Genomic DNA, 18,445 nt, shown 5'->3' with positions numbered 1-18,445 from the left:
GTCCAATATGTGGTTTCTGAGATTTGCAAACACTGGCAGGCTCTTTGAGCAATTGGAAGCTTGATGCATCAGTAACAGAAGAGACACATTGCCTTTACCTTTGCTGTTCCTTTAATATTATACCTTGTATGTCAGCGGTTTATAAGCTCCCCCCTCTCTCTTTATGTTCTTCAGCCATAGATGTCACTTATCTCCTGGAGGAGGGTGCAGGGCGGCGGCTACGGCGACGGGCGCTTGGATTCGGTGATTTCGTGGGCAGAAAATAATGTTGCTACTCGCCTGTCAAGCACACGGCCTTTCACTTTTGTGAGCAAGGGGCGGAACATGGAGAGACAGCAAGAAGGGAAATGCAGCATTGTCTGTTGTCCAACCATTAAGGACCCCAATGTATCCCTGGGGGCCTCTTCCGGTTTACCTCTTCCAAGACTGTCATCTCTACTCTGAGAGGGTGGAGGGGGTTTGGAAGCGCTGACTCCATGGTAATTTCAGCTGTTCAAAAGTTATCAAGGAGCATGAAGAGAGAGCTGTCCCAGACTTCTTGCTTATTTAAGTAGTATGATGCAAAACGTTATTCTTTGTTTTTGTTTTTTTAAGTGAACATAGGAGACACAACCCATGCACTTAAATGCATTGAATAGTAGAGACATGGGTAGATGAATTCCCCTACCAAGCATCATCAATGAAACAAGTGGTACTGAATAGGGATGGAGGGATGGTTTCAGGCAGTGGGGATGTGAATGCTGGAGAATTGTTCCCCCTAGTGGGAACTAGCTGCAATGATTAAATATAACAGAATAGAGAAAATCAGCTGAAGACCATGGGGGAGAATGAAATAGGAGAAATGTAAGTTGAGCAGTGTGCTCAGATGCTGCTCATGAGAAAGAGAGATGAGGGTGGTGAACTGCACTTTTGGTACCATGGATATTGTGAAGCTCTGTGTAATGTATCTATAACGACAACACACTAACACTATCACAGTATTGGAGGATGCAGTCTGAAAAAAAGCGAGTTAAAAAGTATTTTATCTTTTTCCTGTTATACTGTTCTAACTCATTTAGGAACAGAATTGGGGGGGGGGGTGTTTTTAGAGCAAAGAGAGGGGGACGGAAGATTGAGTGTGCGCTTTTGTCAGTCAAAGTGTCTTGTTGAGGTTTTAATTTTAATCTTTAATTTTCTAGCGAGGCAGTCAGCTTTGCCATCTTTTTCAAAGTAACATGATTCACCAGCTTAACTAAATCAGGCGTTTCGGGGGAGACACCAGCGTCAACGCCTTACAGCTGTGCTCTCCGACTGCCTTGTGTGCAAGTGTATGCGTGCATACACACTTGTGTCTGTATTCTGCCAGATTTCTTGAAGATATACCTTTTTAAAAAAAAATTGAAAAAATTAAGGGCTCGATGGCAATTAACAGTTTTAAGAAAACTATGGAGTACAATACTTACTTAAACATAAAATGTATCGTGATGGTCATATTTTCTTATACTGTATTCTGTGAGACGGGTGGGGCGGTGTATACTGTATATTGGGAGGGGAAGGGACTTAAGATCTTTTTTGTCTTTAGACTATGTTCCTTGTTGCCATGGAGAATGTTTTAAAAGAAATTGTGATATTTGATGAGAATCCCCCCTCCCCCCACTGCCTCTTCTAAAAAGGGACAGCCTGCAATGTCCCAGCGTGGTTAACTGACAGAGAAGTGACGAGAATGAGACCGTGACGGAGGAAGAGAGGGGGAACAGGAAGCTGTACAGTGCCAAGTTATGTAAATATACACACTTGAGGAGTGTCTCCAAAAGCAATATCTTAAAAAATGATTTTGTTTATTATTGTACTGTACAGAAGTCAGCCCTAAATGTATTATGATTATTATAGTAATGATAATATTATAATTTCTTCCGTTTGTATTACCATAATGAAGACACTTAAGCTTTGAGGAAAATAATTTTTTTAATGTCCAGAAAATCTCACTGTAACTGTCCTGACGACATAAAAACTTAAGCTGAGTTTTCGTTGCCTATAAATGAAATTCATCTATGTACTGCATGAGCGAGAAGAATGTCAAATGGACACAGAAGGCATTGGGACAAGTCAGTGACTCAGCAATGACATCTTTGTCACTGAATATTGTTAATAATATTTCTTTTAAAGGAGAAATGTACTCCTTGTTTTTTGCTGCAAAGTGTTGAACACTAAAAAAACAAACCAACATAAAAATGTTATGATATTTTTAAATGGTGACAGAAACAAAAGTAAAGCTGTCAGCCCAATATCATGTTATTGTTTTTTTTGTTTTGTCTTTCAAATAGGAAATTGTTCTGTTTTGTGATAGCAGTCATTGTATGATGCTTGTACTTGTATTTGTGTGTTTTGTGTGTTTTAGTTATTTTTAGACAATCACAAAATAAGATGCAAGCATTGTAAATGGCAGACTGGCAGACATTTTGTGATGTGTACAGTTTGTCAAAGATCTTCTTCCACTCCTTAAAAGTTTGTAATTATGATTCTTAAGTCATGAAAAATGCTGTTGGTTTTTACTTTTTGTTTTATATTTGTTTTTTCTTTGTTTTTGTTTTTTAATAAAAAGCACTACATTATTGTGAATACACTATGTTGTTGTGCTTTTAATATTCCTTAAGTACACACATTTGTTTACGCTAAATTGTCAATCCTCAGCTGTTAGTTTACGGCCTGAATGGAACAGTTTTACAGGTAATCTGTACTTTCTCATTGTTTTGGAACCCAACTGTCAATTGGAATTGAATTAGAAATGAGTTAAAGAACAGGCTACTGTTACTGTCAATCTTTTAGATACCACTGCTAACATAAAGGCCACTTACAGCAAGCTATATTCACAAAAGATAGCTTTCAAAAATGCCAAGAGCGAAAGGAACAGCTCCAAGTGCTTATATCTTTTAAAAGTACCTTGCCAAAAGTCTCGCGATGAATTTTACAGGTTGAACTGAGAGTTGGTTACCGTAGTAACGCAAATAACGCCCACAGCGACGTTTATTTATGTGATAATTTAACTAGCGAGTTAGCTGTATTTCGACGTCAAGACACGACAATGTCTAGAAAGAGACAAAAAGAGAAAGCAGACAAGGCACCGGTTGATGACGAGGCCTCAAAAAATGCAGGTAAGAATCAACGTTCACGTTACAGTCACTTCACTGACGGGAATGTTATGCTAGCTAGCTAACGTTATCTACCATTTAAAGACCGCTTTTAAGCGTTAAATGTAATTAATCTGTAAATTATCAAATGTATTTTTAACAGATTTAATTAAATACACAGCTTTTACTATCAGCACTGGTAAAAGATGTGTGAGTAGCAAGTTATACCACACAACAAAAATACTCCATAATAAATAAAAGTCAAGCATTCACAATTTTAGCTAGCTACTTATGTACAAAACAGGAGTTATCAACAGACTTAGCTAGCAGGGGCATCCCTGTCATTTTGTGTTGGGTTGAAATTGAGTAAAAAGTACAATATTTTCCTTTGAAAAGTAGTTATTCTAAGCAGAATGATAAAGTAGATTAGCGTTAGGTTAAATGGTACTTCAGTGCAATACTTTGTTAGCTACATTCCAACTCTGGAACTAAGTAGTAGGCTAGCTAGTTTTTAAATAATGAAAACAAAGTCATCTTAATAACATTGTTACATGTATATTTATCAATAGATCATATGTACATTTTATAAAGACGTTTTAAAAGTAGTTTTTTAAATTTAAACATTTTTCTTCTTTTGAGTCAGTTTCAATGCCTTGACAACTGCAGAGTTCAGACATTCATCATTACCATCAATAGCTTTACTTGGATCATTGCCACAGCAGACTGGACCCTACTGTAACCCAGCATGTTAATTAAATAATTAATTCATTTTTTCCCAGAAGTTATGTCAGTGCTTCCATGTACATAAATACACAATTATACAGCACAATATACATACACAACTATCTTCTACCCACTCCCCACCCTCCCCAATGAATGTTCTAATTCTTAATATACAGTCTGTCAGCAGTGAAATACTACTAGTAATCAGCTATTTTGCAATACGTATGACTTGGTAACTCATGGAGTTAATAAAAATGAGAAATGCTCAGTGGGTATCTGGCCTTTCTGTGGTTTTTAGGACCGACTCCAAATGAAAAAATGCCTGCTCAGACCTTTGGTAAGTAATTCATCAGACTGTGTTATTTTAGAAGATAAAAGTTGTGTGTCCAGTGCTTTAAACCCTCTATCCCACAGATGAATATCAGTGCTCAGGCAATGTGAAGATTGACTTCCCTGGGCTTTGTGCTCTTCTAAAGATGAAGAATATCCCAACTGTCAGTGCCAAGCAACCAGCCACCACTGAAACTGAAGGAGGGGGTAGAGGTAATCAAGGGCTGCTCCTGATCTGAACATCTGTTATGTAACACACCTGACACATACTACTAATTTGTTTTACCCTGTATAAAATATTGTATATTTTCTAGTGGTAATTTATAAATGGCAGGAATTGTTTGTCACTGCAACTGATGTCTGGCTGAGTTCACATACTCAAGTGGCTTTCACACCACAGTGCAGTAACTCGCCACCTCCAGTCATTATAATGAGAGGAAGGTGGCAGAGCGGAAGCTATTTTGGTCATTTGATTAGATTTTGAATATTAGTGAAGGTCTCTTTTACTTGCATGGCTACCTTTTATTGAGTTATGTGTCTAGTGTAGCCTTCACAATTATCTCTGCATATTCTGGCTTGATCCCTAGCATGTGCCTGTACAAACACCATTGGGAGGCCATGATCCCGGAATGCATTATCCACAATACGTCTTGCTCTTGACAGGTAAGAGAGAGATCGAGAGAGAGATGTTCTTAATGTTTAATATATATTATTTTCTAACAGAAGCTGAGGCAAAAAAAAAGTGGAGTAATTTGAGGGACAGGCTACGCAAAGAGATGAGACTACAAACAATCTCAAAAAGTGGAGCAACAGCTGGTTACAGTAAGTGGAAGTACTTCTGCATCATGTCCTTCTTGGTGCTTTACATGCAAGATAGGCCAACCTCATCGGACATGGAGGAGACAGATAAGGAGAGCATGCAGGTAGAGGATTCACAGAGAGGAGAGGCATTAGAGAGGGCTCCAGCAGCCACACAGAAATATCCAAAAAGAGGAAGAGAGTTGGGTGCAAACATCAGGCTTGTCAGTCTATTTTGAGCTGAAGAGTCCCTTACAGTAAACAGTAAACCTCACTGCCTCTACCACGGCCACAGGAAAGGTTAAAAAAAACTATGAGGGTACAAAAAACCCGCCCAGGTGTTTATGTAACCTTCAAGTCTGATCGGAAGTGTTGAGATCTATAAACGATCTGAAGAAAAAGCAATAGTTGTAAAATATAAAGTTTAATTGCGCTACATTGGGGGGGGTTAAAGAACACAACACAATGTCATACAAATTGGCTATTTAAATCTCGTACCAATCGCCTGACTGCCGTAGTAGACTTTAGTTGAATTAACATTGATATTATTCCATATTCATTCTAGCTGACTGTACCTGTACCTTGAATCTGATCTAGTTTTGGATTTTCTTAATAGAAAATTGAATAATTAAAAAACATTGAAACATTGTATAGATGATTATATAGGAAGTCTAAATGAACAATAATTGACCTTTTTATAATTTTAGCTTCAACTCCCTTATAATTGTCACAATTGTACCCTCAGGGAGCTCCCTGTCAAACCTTAGAGCACCTAAGCCATGCCTCCAAGTGGAGCTGGAGAATGAAGACCCCCACAGTGCCAAGAAGCTGAAGGTTTCTGGTAAGAACATAACACCATAGAGAAACATTTACAGCCATATTTGTCTCTGGTATGACTTTTTTTCTCTTTTTAAATTCTCAATTGACTACCTGATCTTTCTGCAACCAACAATGCCCCACCCCGACTTGTAATTGCTGTAATTCAGTATTTCTGCAGAATATATGAGAACACACAACATAATATGTTTTAAATATACACAGGATGGAAGGTAAATGAGCAGATTGCCAGAGTGCTACAGAAGATGCTTCTTTCCTTGAGCAAGCTACAGAGCCTTCAGTGAGTGATAAACTGATGCAGTCCTGGTACAGGGTTACAGGTATTCACTGTTTTGTTCTGGTTTGTTTGTTTGTTTGATCTTGTCCTCTGTGCTGCAGGTTTTGGCAGGCAAGACTGACAGATCAAATGGTAATCTCCCTTATGAACACAATATCACAGTGCTCCAACCTCAGGTGAGCAGATTCTGCTGTCAGTCACACTGTGACACTTTGTTTTGTAGACGGAAATGTTGTAGAGCTGCAGACATAATTACACCACAGTATGTTGAACATTATCAGTCAAACACTGAGAGGGTTACTGTTGTTTCCTCTGCTCGTTCTTTTATGTTAGAGCTGTGACGTTGGAGGGGAACCCTCTTCCAGAGCGGAGCTACCACCTTCTTCTCTCTGAAGACAGCGCGTGAGTCACCAAGCAGTTACGTATCTCCCATAGTAGTACAGATCTTGTTCAAATAAACCTTCATTTGCATTCACACACACAACTAGAAGCACCAGCATGCCTGACTCATGTCGTGTGTTTCTTGGTCAAGCCTCACTCACTTGTCCCTGCGAAATAACCGGATAGGAGACGAGGATGCTCGTCTAATCGGCTTGGCTCTCTCAACAACCAGATCTGCAAACAAGAACCTCTTGTCACTCAACCTGGCATTCAATTCTATCGGTGATGCAGGTGCTACACATATTGCACAGGTATAACCCAGAACTGACTACACATTTTCCCATATATGTCCCCCTCATGACCACTGAGGTGTTGTCATCATCCTGTTTTGTCTCCCAGGGCCTGCGGTTAAACCGTGCTTTGCTCTTTCTCTCACTGTCCAACAATCAGATTGGAGACTCAGGAGCTGCTCATCTGGCTGCGGTATCCATTTACATTAACAATTTTAACCTGGAACATAATCCATTTAAATCAGTGGTTAAATTGTTTTAAATTATAATCTGCTTTTTGTCTTATAGAATTTTATTTAATAAGCATCCACCCCTCCATCCACATTTTCAGATACTTGGTGAGTTTGCTCTCACTCATGAAGAAGTTGTGGAAAGGAGGAAGATGCTTCTGGAAAGAAGTCAGTGTGTAAGTATGCAGTGTCTAATATCAATACCAATTTTACTTTATAATTAATCCTAATCTTAAAAATAAGTGTCTTCTACAAAAAGTAAGGACTGACTAGTCTCACGTTGCCAGAGCCTCCTCCAAAGCGAGTTGGAGGAGGCTCTGGCTACTTCACACAGCATTTGGGGATGGGAGGAAAACGTGCTCTGGTTTATTGGCATTAGTTTTAACCAATCAGTATTGTCATGGGCGGTGCCGCTGCAAAATAGGCTCTGAAGGAACTTGTTTTGGTGGAATATGTGTACGTTTAAAAGTTGTTTCAGTCACGCAAAAGAAAATTCAGATTAAACAGATAGTCAAGCTAGCTGTCTGGATTTACCTAGCAGAGATCTGAGGAGCAGTTAACCGTAGTCCTCATAAATCAACCAGAGTTTAAAATGCCAAGGCAACAGATATTTGGCCTAAATGAGTGAAATTTGGCTGATTTTCCGGCGGCAATCCCGGAAATGGAAGAATATAGACAAGGACTGACTAACATTATTCTGCAAAAATGAACTTGTTTGAAAGGTTTCAAGGAGGTTGTAAGTACTAAGTATAGAAGTGCATGGACATGTTTGAGACATTCTAATAAACACATTTAAACTCTCCTTTTGTAGTCATCTTTTAGGGTTGATTCTGACCAACCTGCTGATCCCTCAGTCGTCAGCAGCACTACACTGAGCATCAGCAAATACAAAAAAAAGGTAACGTGCTTAAAAAAAAAAGCTGTGTAAAATGGACAGCAAAAGTGAAAATATGATGTGACTCATACGGTATGTGTGGTTTGTAAATTGTGACAGGTAATGTTGAGATCTTTTAACTTACAGGACACAACCAAAAAAGACGAGAAACCAGCTGCCCACAAAGAGAACCCAAAGTCTAACAAGAAATGTAATTGCTTCCTTCACAGATAAACACTTGTTCTATTATCCTCTGACAGCCAAGCTCTTTATCTATTCATTGCTGTCTCTTTATATCTCCCCCAGCTTCTGATAATAAGGTGTCTCAAAGCAAAGGTAGCAAGCAGGGCGGCAAAGAGAAACAACTATCTGCACAGGAGGTAGCAGTACATGCTTTCTAAATCTGTGTACCAACGGGCCTCATCATGGATGTAAACACGCACATTACAGTACTTTTAATAATTCAGTAGTATAACTTTGTTTTTTTCTTCTGCAGGATAAATCAAGTACTGACCTGAATGAGGTTTGTTTATTGCAATTTTCTCTTGAGCAAAAATGTTCTTTCATGCTCTTTTTTTTTTTTACTTCTCTCCTTCTTCTTCATCAGGGAGAGTCGTTGGAGAAAGCGAGCCCCCTGCTGGACCAGTCAGTTCAGCACAGAGACGGTGACCTAGTTCTGCCTGGGAACAGAACTCTCACCTCACTCAACCTGGCAGGTCAGTAACTTTTGGTGTGGTCATCGCAGCTTGAAATAAAAGATCTAATCCAGAAACCTTTCACATCAAGGCATTTCCAGCACAGCTGCTCTAAGTTTGATAGCAGGAAGATTTTCAACTGTCATTAATGTTGAATTTCTATTTTGGCTGAGTCTCTTAGAATCATTGGGCAAAGGTTTACTTTTTAAGACCTTTTTAAGACCTTTTAGCTTTCCTCTCTATCTTTAAATGGTGTTTGTTTTAGGACTTTATACTATTTGGTAACACTAGAATTGAATGTATCTACATAAGAGTGACATGACACTGTCACGACACATGAACCCTAACCTTAATGACACTTACTAGAAGAAGCGTCATGTTATCAGCATTTATGACTTGTTTATAATGTTTATGACACGCTCACAACGGTGTCATCTCACTCTTCTGTAGATACCTTCAAGTCAAGTGTAACCAGATATTTTTCATACATTACATAATATGTTTACTTTGAGAAGAAAAAGGATACATAAAGTTTTTTTTTTTAAATGAGAGGTTTATTATTTACAGTTTACTTTGTCTATTATGTTGTATGTGTGTTTGTGTAGGAAACAGAATTACAGAGAAGTCACTGCCCCTGTTCCTGACATCACTAGAGATGCAGGGTGAGGGAGGAGGCCTGCTGCGTCTCTGTCTGCAGGTGTGTGTCACTTACCGTGGACTCAATCCTTAGTCAAGATATAGGATCAGGTGTAGTAGCAAATCTACAGTGTTGATTAACAGTTGCAGAGGAATATGAAGATGGTTTGTACGATGCTTTCTGTACTGTCTTTCAGAGAAACCGCTTCCCGCCAGACTGTGAGTGTTATGTGAAGATAAAGCAACTGATGGCACTCACAGATCCACTAGAATAAAACAGCTCTGAACAGACAGAAGAGGAGGAGAAGTAATCTGATACTACAGACTTAACTGTATACTTATCGTTTGGTATATTACAATAAAAATATGTTGTCCTCTACTGTGGTTTTGTAACAGTAACAGTCTTGTGGTACACAAAAAGGCAGGGCCCGACCAGGAGGACAATGTGGCACATTAAAATCCAGATGCTTTGCCATGGACAGCTAATCAGAAGCAATCAGAAGCTTTGTTTGGACCACAGTCAGAATTTCCACCAAAGACAAAGACTTAGAATAGCCATACACCAGAAGGGCCTAAAAACCTGTTGCTATCATAGCCCACATATCTTGTCAGCCAGTGTGACTGATTTATCTAACAATGACTGCACCAGTTTTGGAAATGTGACTGGTGTTTGAAGCACATTTGTGTTACTGTCTTTTTGGTGTGAAATTCTCTCTTTGTATTTTCCTCCACAGGGTTTCTTTTTCCTTGCTGAGCTGCAGTAAAGGAATTGTAGCACAAAGAATACATTTCACACCAATAAGACCATAACTTTGGAAGATACCCATTTCATTTGTCTATTTCAGGTTGCTGATGTTAGCTTCATCTGAACCATAGAGAGGATTTTTTTGTAACAACTGATTTTGTCCCCTATCTCCTACATTAGAATTTGGTTATGAAGGGATCACTTCATGGCAAGCATGAACTGGAGATAGAATCACGTTGAATCAGAACTGTTTCTGTATACATATAGGGCTGTTGGTATTGCATTAAACTTGAAAAAAATTGGAAGGTATCCTGAAAGGGTTAAGAAAAATTCCTCGTATGTGTCCTCATACCTGGCAATAAAGCTGATTCTAAATCTGATTCTGATTATTCTGTTACTTCTGATACCGAGAACGTTTGCAGCTGCTTTGGTGCCCTAAAAAAACACTTTCAAAGTTGTTTTGTTTGATGGCCAGAGGAAGGAATGACTTCCTGCGGCGCTTTGTGGTGCATTTTGGTAGGATGAGTCTATCACTGAAAGTGCTCCTGGGATTTAGCAGCAAGTCATGGAGTGGGTGCAAGACATTGTCCAAGATGGCATGTAGTTTGGACAGCGTCCTCCTCTCTAACACCACCAACAGAGAGTTCATCATGTATTCCTTTGTTTAAGTGAAAAGTGTATTTAGTGTTTGCAACTTTTCTTCTATGTTATAGTAGTGTGTATAATGTATATTCTATTTTGTTAGTTTATTTGGCTTTATTCTATTTTATTTGTATTTTTATCTTTTTTTATTTTTATCACTCAATCAGTTCTTCGCTTTGCTTTTGTAAACTGGGGGATCATACAGTTTATCTTATTTTAGTTAGGCTATACTATTCTATATTCGTACTTATTTGCACTTTTAATTGGAAAAACATTGTATTTTATTTTTTTCAAAATAGTATTCGTCGTTTCGGATATTTGGACATTTGGGATGAGATATAAAAGCTTTCTCAGGACGCAGAGAGCGAGGTGGAGTTTGGCATTGACAGTTAGGGGGAGTTTGGTTTTGACCTCACCAGTATGGCCGCCATGTTCTGTTAACTTCGTCACGTCCGGCTCGTGCTCAAAGGAAACACCGATATCAACCCGTTGCTTCCGGTAATGCCTCCTTTTCGGCAGCGGCTATTTTCTCGCCAACATGCCAGTGAGTATCTACAGGCTATTGTAAAATGAAATTTTCACCATTTAATGGAGTGTTGGAGAATCTCAAAACGGCTCAATATTTACGTAAGAATTTCGCGATTCGACTAGTGCCAGTTTTAGATGCTTTCGCTAAGTTTTGGTCCCAGTTTTACACAAATAATTGTGCACGTTCGAGCGCTTTAGGAGAGCATTGTGACACAAGATGGCTGCGCACACACCGCAAACATGGAGTCAGTTCAACGGAATATCTGGACGGGTTTATGCCCCAGAAAAACTATCATTAACAGTCGGAATTTCATCTCTGTTGATGATTAGGTTAACGTACCACCGATCCCCAAACGTTAACCGAGTCATTCGCGATTTATGTAAATGCGTAGCTTGCGTTACCTAATCCAAGTCATGTAGCTAGCTAGCTAGGCCAGTCGAGAAACCTTACGTAGTAACGTAGCGCTCAGTTAGCAGGACAAAACAATGCTAACGCATGTTATATTAAGCAAAGTAATAGTAACCAGTGTTTAGATAACTGCACTGGGAATACCCATGCGTTGTCGTTCATAGTAGCTTTAGTTTCAAGGGATTAGCCACAGGTGACATTCATATTTTCTTTTGGTTCATTATTTGTTCACCCCCTCCCCCTTTTTTATTTATTAAATGCAGCTCGCAAAAGACTTGTTGCACCCATCCCCTGATGAGGAGAAGAGGAGGCACAAGAAGAAGCGTCTTGTTCAGAGTCCCAACTCTTACTTCATGGATGTGAAATGTCCAGGTACAGGTTTCTTACAAACTAAAGAGCAGAATGACAATACAGCACATTGAAATCCGGATCCCACAACTATGTGTATATTAGCCAATCAGTTAAGTCTATTAAAGATCCATTTTACTGCTATGCGCTCATTCAGAGCATGCAATAACTTACTGAACCATTGATTATCTTATCTCAGCCAATGTGACAAGTAACGTTTTCTAAAAAGACTTAAGTTTACCTGACTGTTGGCATTTGGATGATGCTTCAGACCCTGAAAAATGAATTAAGTTCATGTGACACATTTTTAAGTGTGCTGGCCGCACTGCCAAGTGACTGGACTTCCTCTATCGTGGTTTTCCAATCTCATTCCAGTGCCAGATTGACTTCAGTTTGCAGAAGGGATGAGCTAGACCACTGGCTCCCCCCTTTCGAAGGCTGAGAACAAATATCTACTCTATAGCAGTTGGTAGTCCAATTTAGATAGTTAACGTTCTGTAGCTTGTTTAATCTCCATGTAAATTTACATTATCAGACACTGTCATTTGGCATAATTGGTATTAAATCACCTCAGTTTGAGAGTGATAACATTGGGTTTTGTCAGAGTTGTAACTGGTTCCTTTGTCTGTCTTCTTCCAGGATGCTACAAGATCACGACGGTGTTCAGCCACGCTCAGACAGTCGTGCTGTGTGTTGGCTGTTCAACAGTCCTGTGTCAGCCCACTGGAGGCAAAGCACGTCTCACAGAGGGTCAGTATTAACCTGCAATATACACATTCCCAGTTTAACTGCTGGCTCTGCAGCACAGGTCTTACTAACATAGAGAGTTGAGCATTTAATCAGGTTTATTTGAGCGGCACAATATCAAGTACTTTACTGTTTTTCCTTGATTCAGGCCATATGCCTACCTTCAAAGTTGCTAAAATATGGTATGTTTTGTAGGAACTTAAAATGTAGGCATACCAATTTGTGCCATATTTTATTCATTGTAACAAGGATTTGGAAAAGTTCCTTTTCAACAGCAAAGGAATGAAAATAAGTGTACTATTTTCATGCCTTTTTAAAATGGCTTTTACAAATCAGACCACAGTTTTTTTTCTGTGACAGACCCTAATCTCTGCACTAGACAATACATATATTACATAGACAATACACGCATGTCATAGAGGGCTTTCAAGAATCGGTTTAAAACTGGTTTGTTATTAATAAAAATATTGTCTCTTTACCTGCATAGGAATGAAATTACTGTGTAATTATACTTTTGTGTATTGAATTGTTTGCTATTGAAAAAGAAATCCTCTTGTCCAGTGGCCTCACACATGCATCTTACTGCTTTGTGCTCATGATCAGAACTTAGATCTGGGGCAGAGATTGATAACAGAATATTACTTACGGAACCATTGACTTATCTCAGCCAGTGTGACATGTAGGGCTGGGAAATATGTCTATTTATTTTGACATGAGTCTAGACATTTGGATATTGTAATATGGTCTTTTCTTGCAATACAGATTTATTTTTGGAAATTGAGTCTGTACTTTGTTTTGCCCTTTACCAGCTTAGTTATATATCCAACTGATGATTATCAAAAATGTCATTGTGTGAACATTTTGTGAAAGCACCAAGAGTCAGCCCTAAAATGTTGGTATTGAGGTATATGATCAGAAAATATCATGCTATTAGATTTTCTCCATATCGCCCAGCCAGTGTGAAAAGTAACATTTTCTAACATAGTTGTTGGCATTTAGAATAGAATGCCTTTATTGTCATTATACACAAGTACACGGTACTTGTGCAATGAGATTAAAGCAATCCCTTTACAGCGTTGACACAAAAAAATATAGGAATATAAGATAACAATATAAAATCTGAAAAATCAAACATATAAAGTTAAAGATATAAAGTGTAGGTAGTGCAGAGAAAAAATGGGGGGGGGGGGGGGGCTGCTGCTGGCGAACAGTCCTGAGTCCGGGTAGCAACTGTATACATATATAAATTAGCTTTGCTAATGCTTCAGACCCTGAAAAAAGGATTATGTCTGCATGAGCTATGTTCATAAGTGACTGTTTGGATTTTGGAAGTTTGTTGGCCGCACTGCCAAGTGACTGGACTTCCTCTGTTGTGGTCTTCCAATCTCATTCCAGTGCCAGATTGACCTCAGTTTGCAGAAGGTTTGAGCTAGACCACTGGCTCCCCCCTTTCGAAGGCTGAGAACAATATAGCTTCTTTTTGGTGTAACACAGGTGCTGCTGATGACGTAGTTAGCATTGTGTAGCTTGTTTAAACCTAATTAGTTCTCCGTTTTGCTTCCACTTGAGCCTTAGCTAGCGTCACTACTTAATGGGAGGTGATGTTGACCTAATCATTCACGATAGGAACTGATGACTCTTGTCTGTATCAGCACTGTGTAGGACAATAGCAGCCTGCACTGTCTGCAGTATTCCTGTACTGTAAGGCTTCTCTTTTGTCTGGCAGGGTGCTCATTCAGGAGGAAGCAGCACTAGCTGTTCTCCCCGGAGCTGAAGGGGAGAGGAGGGGATGGACTGGTTGATATCAGCGCCTTCTGCCTCCTGCTATGGCGGCAGACCCCGCGGTCAGATCTGAAACAAGACCTGAAGACGAACTGGACAGCAGATGGATTTCCACAGTTCATGTCAAAAGATCGGTTGTTGCTGTAACTCCACCCTTCAACCCTGTCTCTCTTAATAAAATATTGTTTTGGCTAAAGGAATGGTTTGTGCTTTGCTGAGGGAAAAAAAAATCTTTACTGTCTGAAACATTGAAACAAAAGTAGTTTTATTATTTTTATTAGAAAGTACTACAAGTTATATTTAAGGTTGCATCTTAATAGTACAAAACCAAGCTGTATGTATATTAATCAAATTTGTATCATGTAATCAGAAATAAAGTTCTGTGTTTACAGGGAAATCTTAGTCTGGCTATCACCAGACCAAGCTCAATCTTTTAAGAGTTGCAGGGCAAAATCCAACTGGCGGCAGTTGAGGGAAATGGCTTACTGACAAACGTTCAAGGTTTATTTTTTGTTGTTGACTAACAGAATCTAATAATTTGAGTATATTTTTTAATTTATCCATTATCAGTTGGTCTACAAAAGAAAAAATTGCCATTTTTAACAGTCAAAACCCCAAAATATTTACTTTACTATCATGTAACACCAAAAAAAACTGCAACTCAAATGTTCCTTAAATAAGTCGTTGCAGCTCTAGTGTTGAAAAAAAGTTTCCTTGCAGGTTATTTTACTACATCTTTTTTCTGTCACCCCATGAAAGATGCAAAAGTATTCATAAGCGGTAAATTATGAGTAACATCTACATTTTGGTTTGGTATTTCTGCTACAGAAAATGGTGCTATCTGTTTTTTTTATTTTTTGTAAATACAATTTGACATACGTGTCCATCTCCATATGTCCAAAGAATGTCCCAACATTATCATTTTAGCTGCAGTATAGGCATATAACTCCTCCAGGAGCACCTGAGAAGCCTCTTCATCACCGTCAGCCTCTGTCTACACTCGCACCAGCGGTTTCTGTCTTCACCTCCCTTTCCCTGAGCAGATGGCGGATGGAGGAATTCTGCGTGGATAGTGTGTTGGAAAGGAGTGGCATCAGGCTCCTGAAGCCCTCCCTCAGCTCCTCCACGTGCTTCTCCAGGCTGTGGATGTGTGTGTCCAGCTCCTCCCTGCATCCCTGCACTTCCGACAACATGTCATACATGAGGGTTTGCATCTGGATTCATGTCCATGGTGGTGCGTGTCGGTACATTCAGAGATGAAAAGAAACAAAAGGCATCAATAAACGATTCAAAGCTACTTTATTGAGGTTTTGCCAAGTTGTGACAGAAACTGAGGCCATCACTTGCCTCTCTCACCTTGCCCAAGTCCACAAGTGTGCTTCCCTGGTCCGCAAGGATCCTTTTTTCTATCTTCACTTGCCGCAGCCTAGAACAAGTGAAGAGAGCAATGTAAGGACCAGTTCATCCACATTACCAATAAACAACTCATAAATGCAACACATTGTCAACAGTGTCACACAGAGACTTTGTTTGATATAAAGTAGTTTTAAATAACTGTTCACAGTCTGTGGATTATTTAGATTTGAGGTAGTATTTGGTAATCACATTGCAAAACTGACAAAGGAAGCATAGTTAACTCATTCAGTATGTTTACTAAATACAGTGGAGTTGTGAGTGTGTTGCTGATTGACCCTATTCTCTCTCAACACATTGCACAAAGTAAATGGAGTCACAGCCTTAAAACTGAATTGTTGGTGGTAGTGAAACAGCTCCATCATCTCCAACATCTTAATAGAAATGTTCAGTTCAATTTATTCTTTGTCCCAGAAAGGAAATTTGTATGCAGCAGAAAGACATCACATGAGAATATATAAAACAAACCAAACACCAATTAACACAATAAAAGCAGCTTCAGCCTGAGTTAAAGAATGAATAGTTACAGAGTTGTGTTGGAGTCATAATGAAACTAAAACAAACTAGCAAAAACTCAAACAATAGATAATAATAATAATAAAGATAAATAAATAAACACAGGGGTCAATATTATAAGCAAGGGCTATTGCATATAGTAAAGTTTTAGTATATCTGTTTAAGAGTCAAAGGGGTGTTAAAACGTCAGCCAGTATATTCCGTGCAAAGGGTGAGGGGTGTCCAAATAGACATGGCTTTAAAAAAAAATCTGTTGTAAAATGTCTGTAAGGCTGTTTTGTCTCATAGTGAAGTTTCACATGTGTTGTATCATAGTGTAAAATGTACATTGGTAAAAACTGTTGCAATTCTTGTTTACTACCTGCTAAGCTAACATACTATGAATACTATGACGAGTAGTATGTGGGGAATACTGTATACAATTGGTATGTAGTATGAATTTGGTACGCAGTACCAAGAAGGTTATGGCAGAAGAAATTCTCAGAAAAAGTAATTGTATAGTATGTCATAAAAATGCCCAAAAAAGTAATAGGAATAGTGTGTTGAAAAAAAGTCATAAAAAGTTGTACTATATTATGTTGAATAAGAGTCATAGTATAGTATGTCTGAAAAAAGTCATAAAAAGTTGTACTATATTATGTTGAATAAGAGTCATAGTATAGTATGTCTGAAAAAAGTCATTGTATAGTATGTCAAAAAGGTCATAGTGTAATGTGTCAAAAAAAGTCATAAATTAAATTATGTTTAAAAAAGTCATAGAATAGTGTATCGGGAAAAAAAATCTGAGTTTAGTATGTTGGAAAAAGTCATAGTATAGTATGTTGAAAAAAAGTCAATTAAAAGTCATAGTGTGATATGTGAGAAAAAAGAAGTCATAGAATGAACACTCAACCTCCAGTCTTCAATTTATTGCTAGCAGCTTATTGTACTGAGTTCAAAAAAGGTCATTGTATAGTATGTTGAAAAAATCGCTAAAAAGTCTTAACATAGTTTGTTGGAAAAAGAAGTCATACAATAGTATGTCGAAAAAAGTCATGAAAAAGTCTAACTACAGAATGTCAAAAAAAACTCATATCTAGCAGCTTATCTCACTGAAATATCTGTGAAGCTCCCAAAGCAATGGTTCATTGGTCTTTATGGTTTACAAAAAAAGTTGCACAAAATGATAGTTTAACCAAAACACAGTATAGTATATCATAAAAAGTCATAGCATAAAGAAGTCTTAATATAGTATGTCAAAAAGTAAGACTATGATAAAGAATTGAACCCTCAGCCTCTAATCTTCAATGTAGCTCTAGAAGCTTCTCTCACTGAACTATCTGTGAAGGTTACAGAACACTGGTCCAGAGTTATATTTGCAGTTTACGTTACTGACTACAATTTTTTTTCAAAATGATAGCTTCAGGAGCTCATCTCACTGACTAATTATTAGGCCCATGATGAACCGGTTTGGCATTGTATATAAAAAAGACATACAGTCATATGAAAAAGTCATGATTTGTAGAAGAATTGAATCTTCAACCTTTAATCTTCAAGTCTTCGGTCTCACTAAATAATAATTAAATGATAATTGAATTAAAGTCATAACAAAAACAAAGTATAGAATGTCATGAAAAGTCGTAGTATGTTCAAAAAAGTCATAGTACAGGATGTCAAAAAAAATAATAAAAGAAGTCGAAGTATAGTATGTCAGAAAAGTAAGAATGTGTTGAAGAATTGACCTCTCAACCTCTAATCTTCAATGTAGCTAGTGGCTTATCACAGAGCTCTCTGAAGTGCAGAAAACAATGGTTCGGAATTGCATTTATCCTTCACATTACGGAAGGCAAAAGAGTCGTACAAAATGATGGTTTGGTATGTAAGAAAAAGTAATACAAAAACATAGACTAGTTTGTCACAAAAAATCATAGTACATACAGTATGTCGGAAAAAGTTATAGTATGGTATATAAAAAAAAAGTCACAAAAAAGTAAATAAAAAAAAGTAAGTGTGTCGAAAAATTTTACCCTCGACATCTTCAATGTATTGATAGTAGCTCATTGCACTGAGCTATCTATAGAGCAAAAGTGTGTGGCCGTGTTAACGGTTCACATTGTAGTATGTAAAAAAAAAAAAGTAATAAAAAGTCATAGTATAG

At 38.2% G+C, this 18,445-nt stretch overlaps 4 protein-coding genes and 2 non-coding genes across 11 annotated transcripts in view; 5 read left to right on the top strand and 1 right to left on the bottom strand.

Annotated features, from left to right (window-relative positions):
* Positions 1-2,462, top strand: part of ash1l (ash1 (absent, small, or homeotic)-like (Drosophila)) — a 28,997-nt gene extending 26,535 nt beyond the window's left edge. For 2 of the 3 annotated variants that reach the window (XM_034891310.1, XM_034891308.1), the window contains exon 27: positions 175-2,462. In XM_034891310.1, the coding sequence (XP_034747201.1) occupies positions 175-266 (92 nt within the window). In that variant the 3' untranslated portion in view covers positions 267-2,462. The remainder of the gene's footprint in view (positions 1-174) is intronic. The other variant, XM_034891309.1, reaches the window with a different exon arrangement.
* Positions 2,463-2,849: 387 nt separating this feature from the next.
* lrrc71 (leucine rich repeat containing 71) lies at positions 2,850-9,555 on the top strand. Of its 3 annotated transcripts, XM_034891828.1 has the most exons (18): positions 2,857-3,131; positions 4,129-4,167; positions 4,245-4,373; positions 4,884-4,982; positions 5,704-5,799; positions 6,000-6,075; positions 6,174-6,248; positions 6,406-6,474; positions 6,605-6,764; positions 6,853-6,936; positions 7,075-7,149; positions 7,785-7,871; positions 7,995-8,058; positions 8,154-8,227; positions 8,344-8,370; positions 8,455-8,563; positions 9,148-9,239; positions 9,376-9,555. In XM_034891828.1, exons 1-18 carry the CDS (start codon positions 3,062-3,064, stop codon positions 9,451-9,453), a joined length of 1,503 nt encoding a protein of 500 aa, XP_034747719.1. In that variant the 5' UTR covers positions 2,857-3,061; the 3' UTR covers positions 9,454-9,555. The 3 variants fall into 3 exon arrangements, with proteins under 3 accessions (XP_034747721.1, XP_034747720.1, XP_034747719.1); XM_034891830.1 differs by lacking the exon at positions 4,884-4,982 and having other exon boundaries at positions 2,850-3,131; XM_034891829.1 differs by lacking the exon at positions 8,344-8,370 and having other exon boundaries at positions 2,852-3,131.
* Positions 9,556-10,972: 1,417 nt separating this feature from the next.
* Positions 10,973-14,575, top strand: rps27.1 (ribosomal protein S27). Of its 2 annotated transcripts, none has more exons than XM_034891832.1 (4): positions 10,973-11,109; positions 11,766-11,874; positions 12,490-12,600; positions 14,324-14,575. In XM_034891832.1, the coding sequence occupies exons 1-4, from the start codon at positions 11,104-11,106 to the stop codon at positions 14,350-14,352; spliced, it is 255 nt and encodes an 84-aa protein (XP_034747723.1). In that variant the 5' UTR covers positions 10,973-11,103; the 3' UTR covers positions 14,353-14,575. The 2 variants fall into 2 exon arrangements, with proteins under 2 accessions (XP_034747723.1, XP_034747722.1); XM_034891831.1 differs by lacking the exon at positions 10,973-11,109 and adding an exon at positions 11,139-11,192.
* LOC117957379 lies at positions 12,171-12,300 on the top strand. The gene has a single exon (XR_004659498.1). It is a non-coding gene; the product is annotated as a small nucleolar RNA SNORA35 (small nucleolar RNA).
* On the top strand, positions 13,938-14,067 carry LOC117957380. Its single transcript, XR_004659499.1, has one exon. It is a non-coding gene; the product is annotated as a small nucleolar RNA SNORA35 (small nucleolar RNA).
* A 619-nt stretch (positions 14,576-15,194) lies between the features above and the next one.
* LOC117957182 (small conductance calcium-activated potassium channel protein 1-like) overlaps positions 15,195-18,445 on the bottom strand; it is a 13,776-nt gene continuing 10,525 nt past the window's right edge. Inside the window, exons 9-10 of the mRNA XM_034892777.1 lie at positions 15,736-15,805; positions 15,195-15,593 (exon numbers count right to left, since the gene is read on the bottom strand). Coding sequence (XP_034748668.1) covers positions 15,363-15,593; positions 15,736-15,805 — 301 coding nt within the window. The 3' untranslated portion in view covers positions 15,195-15,362. The remainder of the gene's footprint in view (positions 15,594-15,735; positions 15,806-18,445) is intronic.

Source organism: Etheostoma cragini, chromosome 14 (genome assembly GCF_013103735.1).
Source record: "Etheostoma cragini isolate CJK2018 chromosome 14, CSU_Ecrag_1.0, whole genome shotgun sequence".
Classification (NCBI taxonomy): domain Eukaryota; kingdom Metazoa; phylum Chordata; class Actinopteri; order Perciformes; family Percidae; genus Etheostoma; species Etheostoma cragini.
Note: the sequence above shows the minus strand (reverse complement) of the source record. Positions and strands in the feature narration are given on the sequence as shown.

What these genes read in the sequence shown, in the direction of transcription:
- rps27.1 (XM_034891831.1), top strand. Translation starts at nt 11,154, where the DNA reads ATGGAGTGTTGGAGAATCTCAAAACGGCTCAATATTTAC. An exon ending in CATGGATGTGAAATGTCCAG is followed by an intron (nt 11,875 to 12,489) that starts GTACAGGTTTCT and finishes GTCTTCTTCCAG; the next exon opens with GATGCTACAAGATCACGACG. An exon ending in CAAAGCACGTCTCACAGAGG is followed by an intron (nt 12,601 to 14,323) that starts GTCAGTATTAAC and finishes TTTGTCTGGCAG; the next exon opens with GGTGCTCATTCAGGAGGAAG.
- lrrc71 (XM_034891828.1), top strand. Translation starts at nt 3,062, where the DNA reads ATGTCTAGAAAGAGACAAAAAGAGAAAGCAGACAAGGCACCGGTTGAT. An exon ending in AATGCCTGCTCAGACCTTTG is followed by an intron (nt 4,168 to 4,244) that starts GTAAGTAATTCA and finishes TCTATCCCACAG; the next exon opens with ATGAATATCAGTGCTCAGGC. An exon ending in TTCTGGAAAGAAGTCAGTGT is followed by an intron (nt 7,150 to 7,784) that starts GTAAGTATGCAG and finishes CTCCTTTTGTAG; the next exon opens with TCATCTTTTAGGGTTGATTC.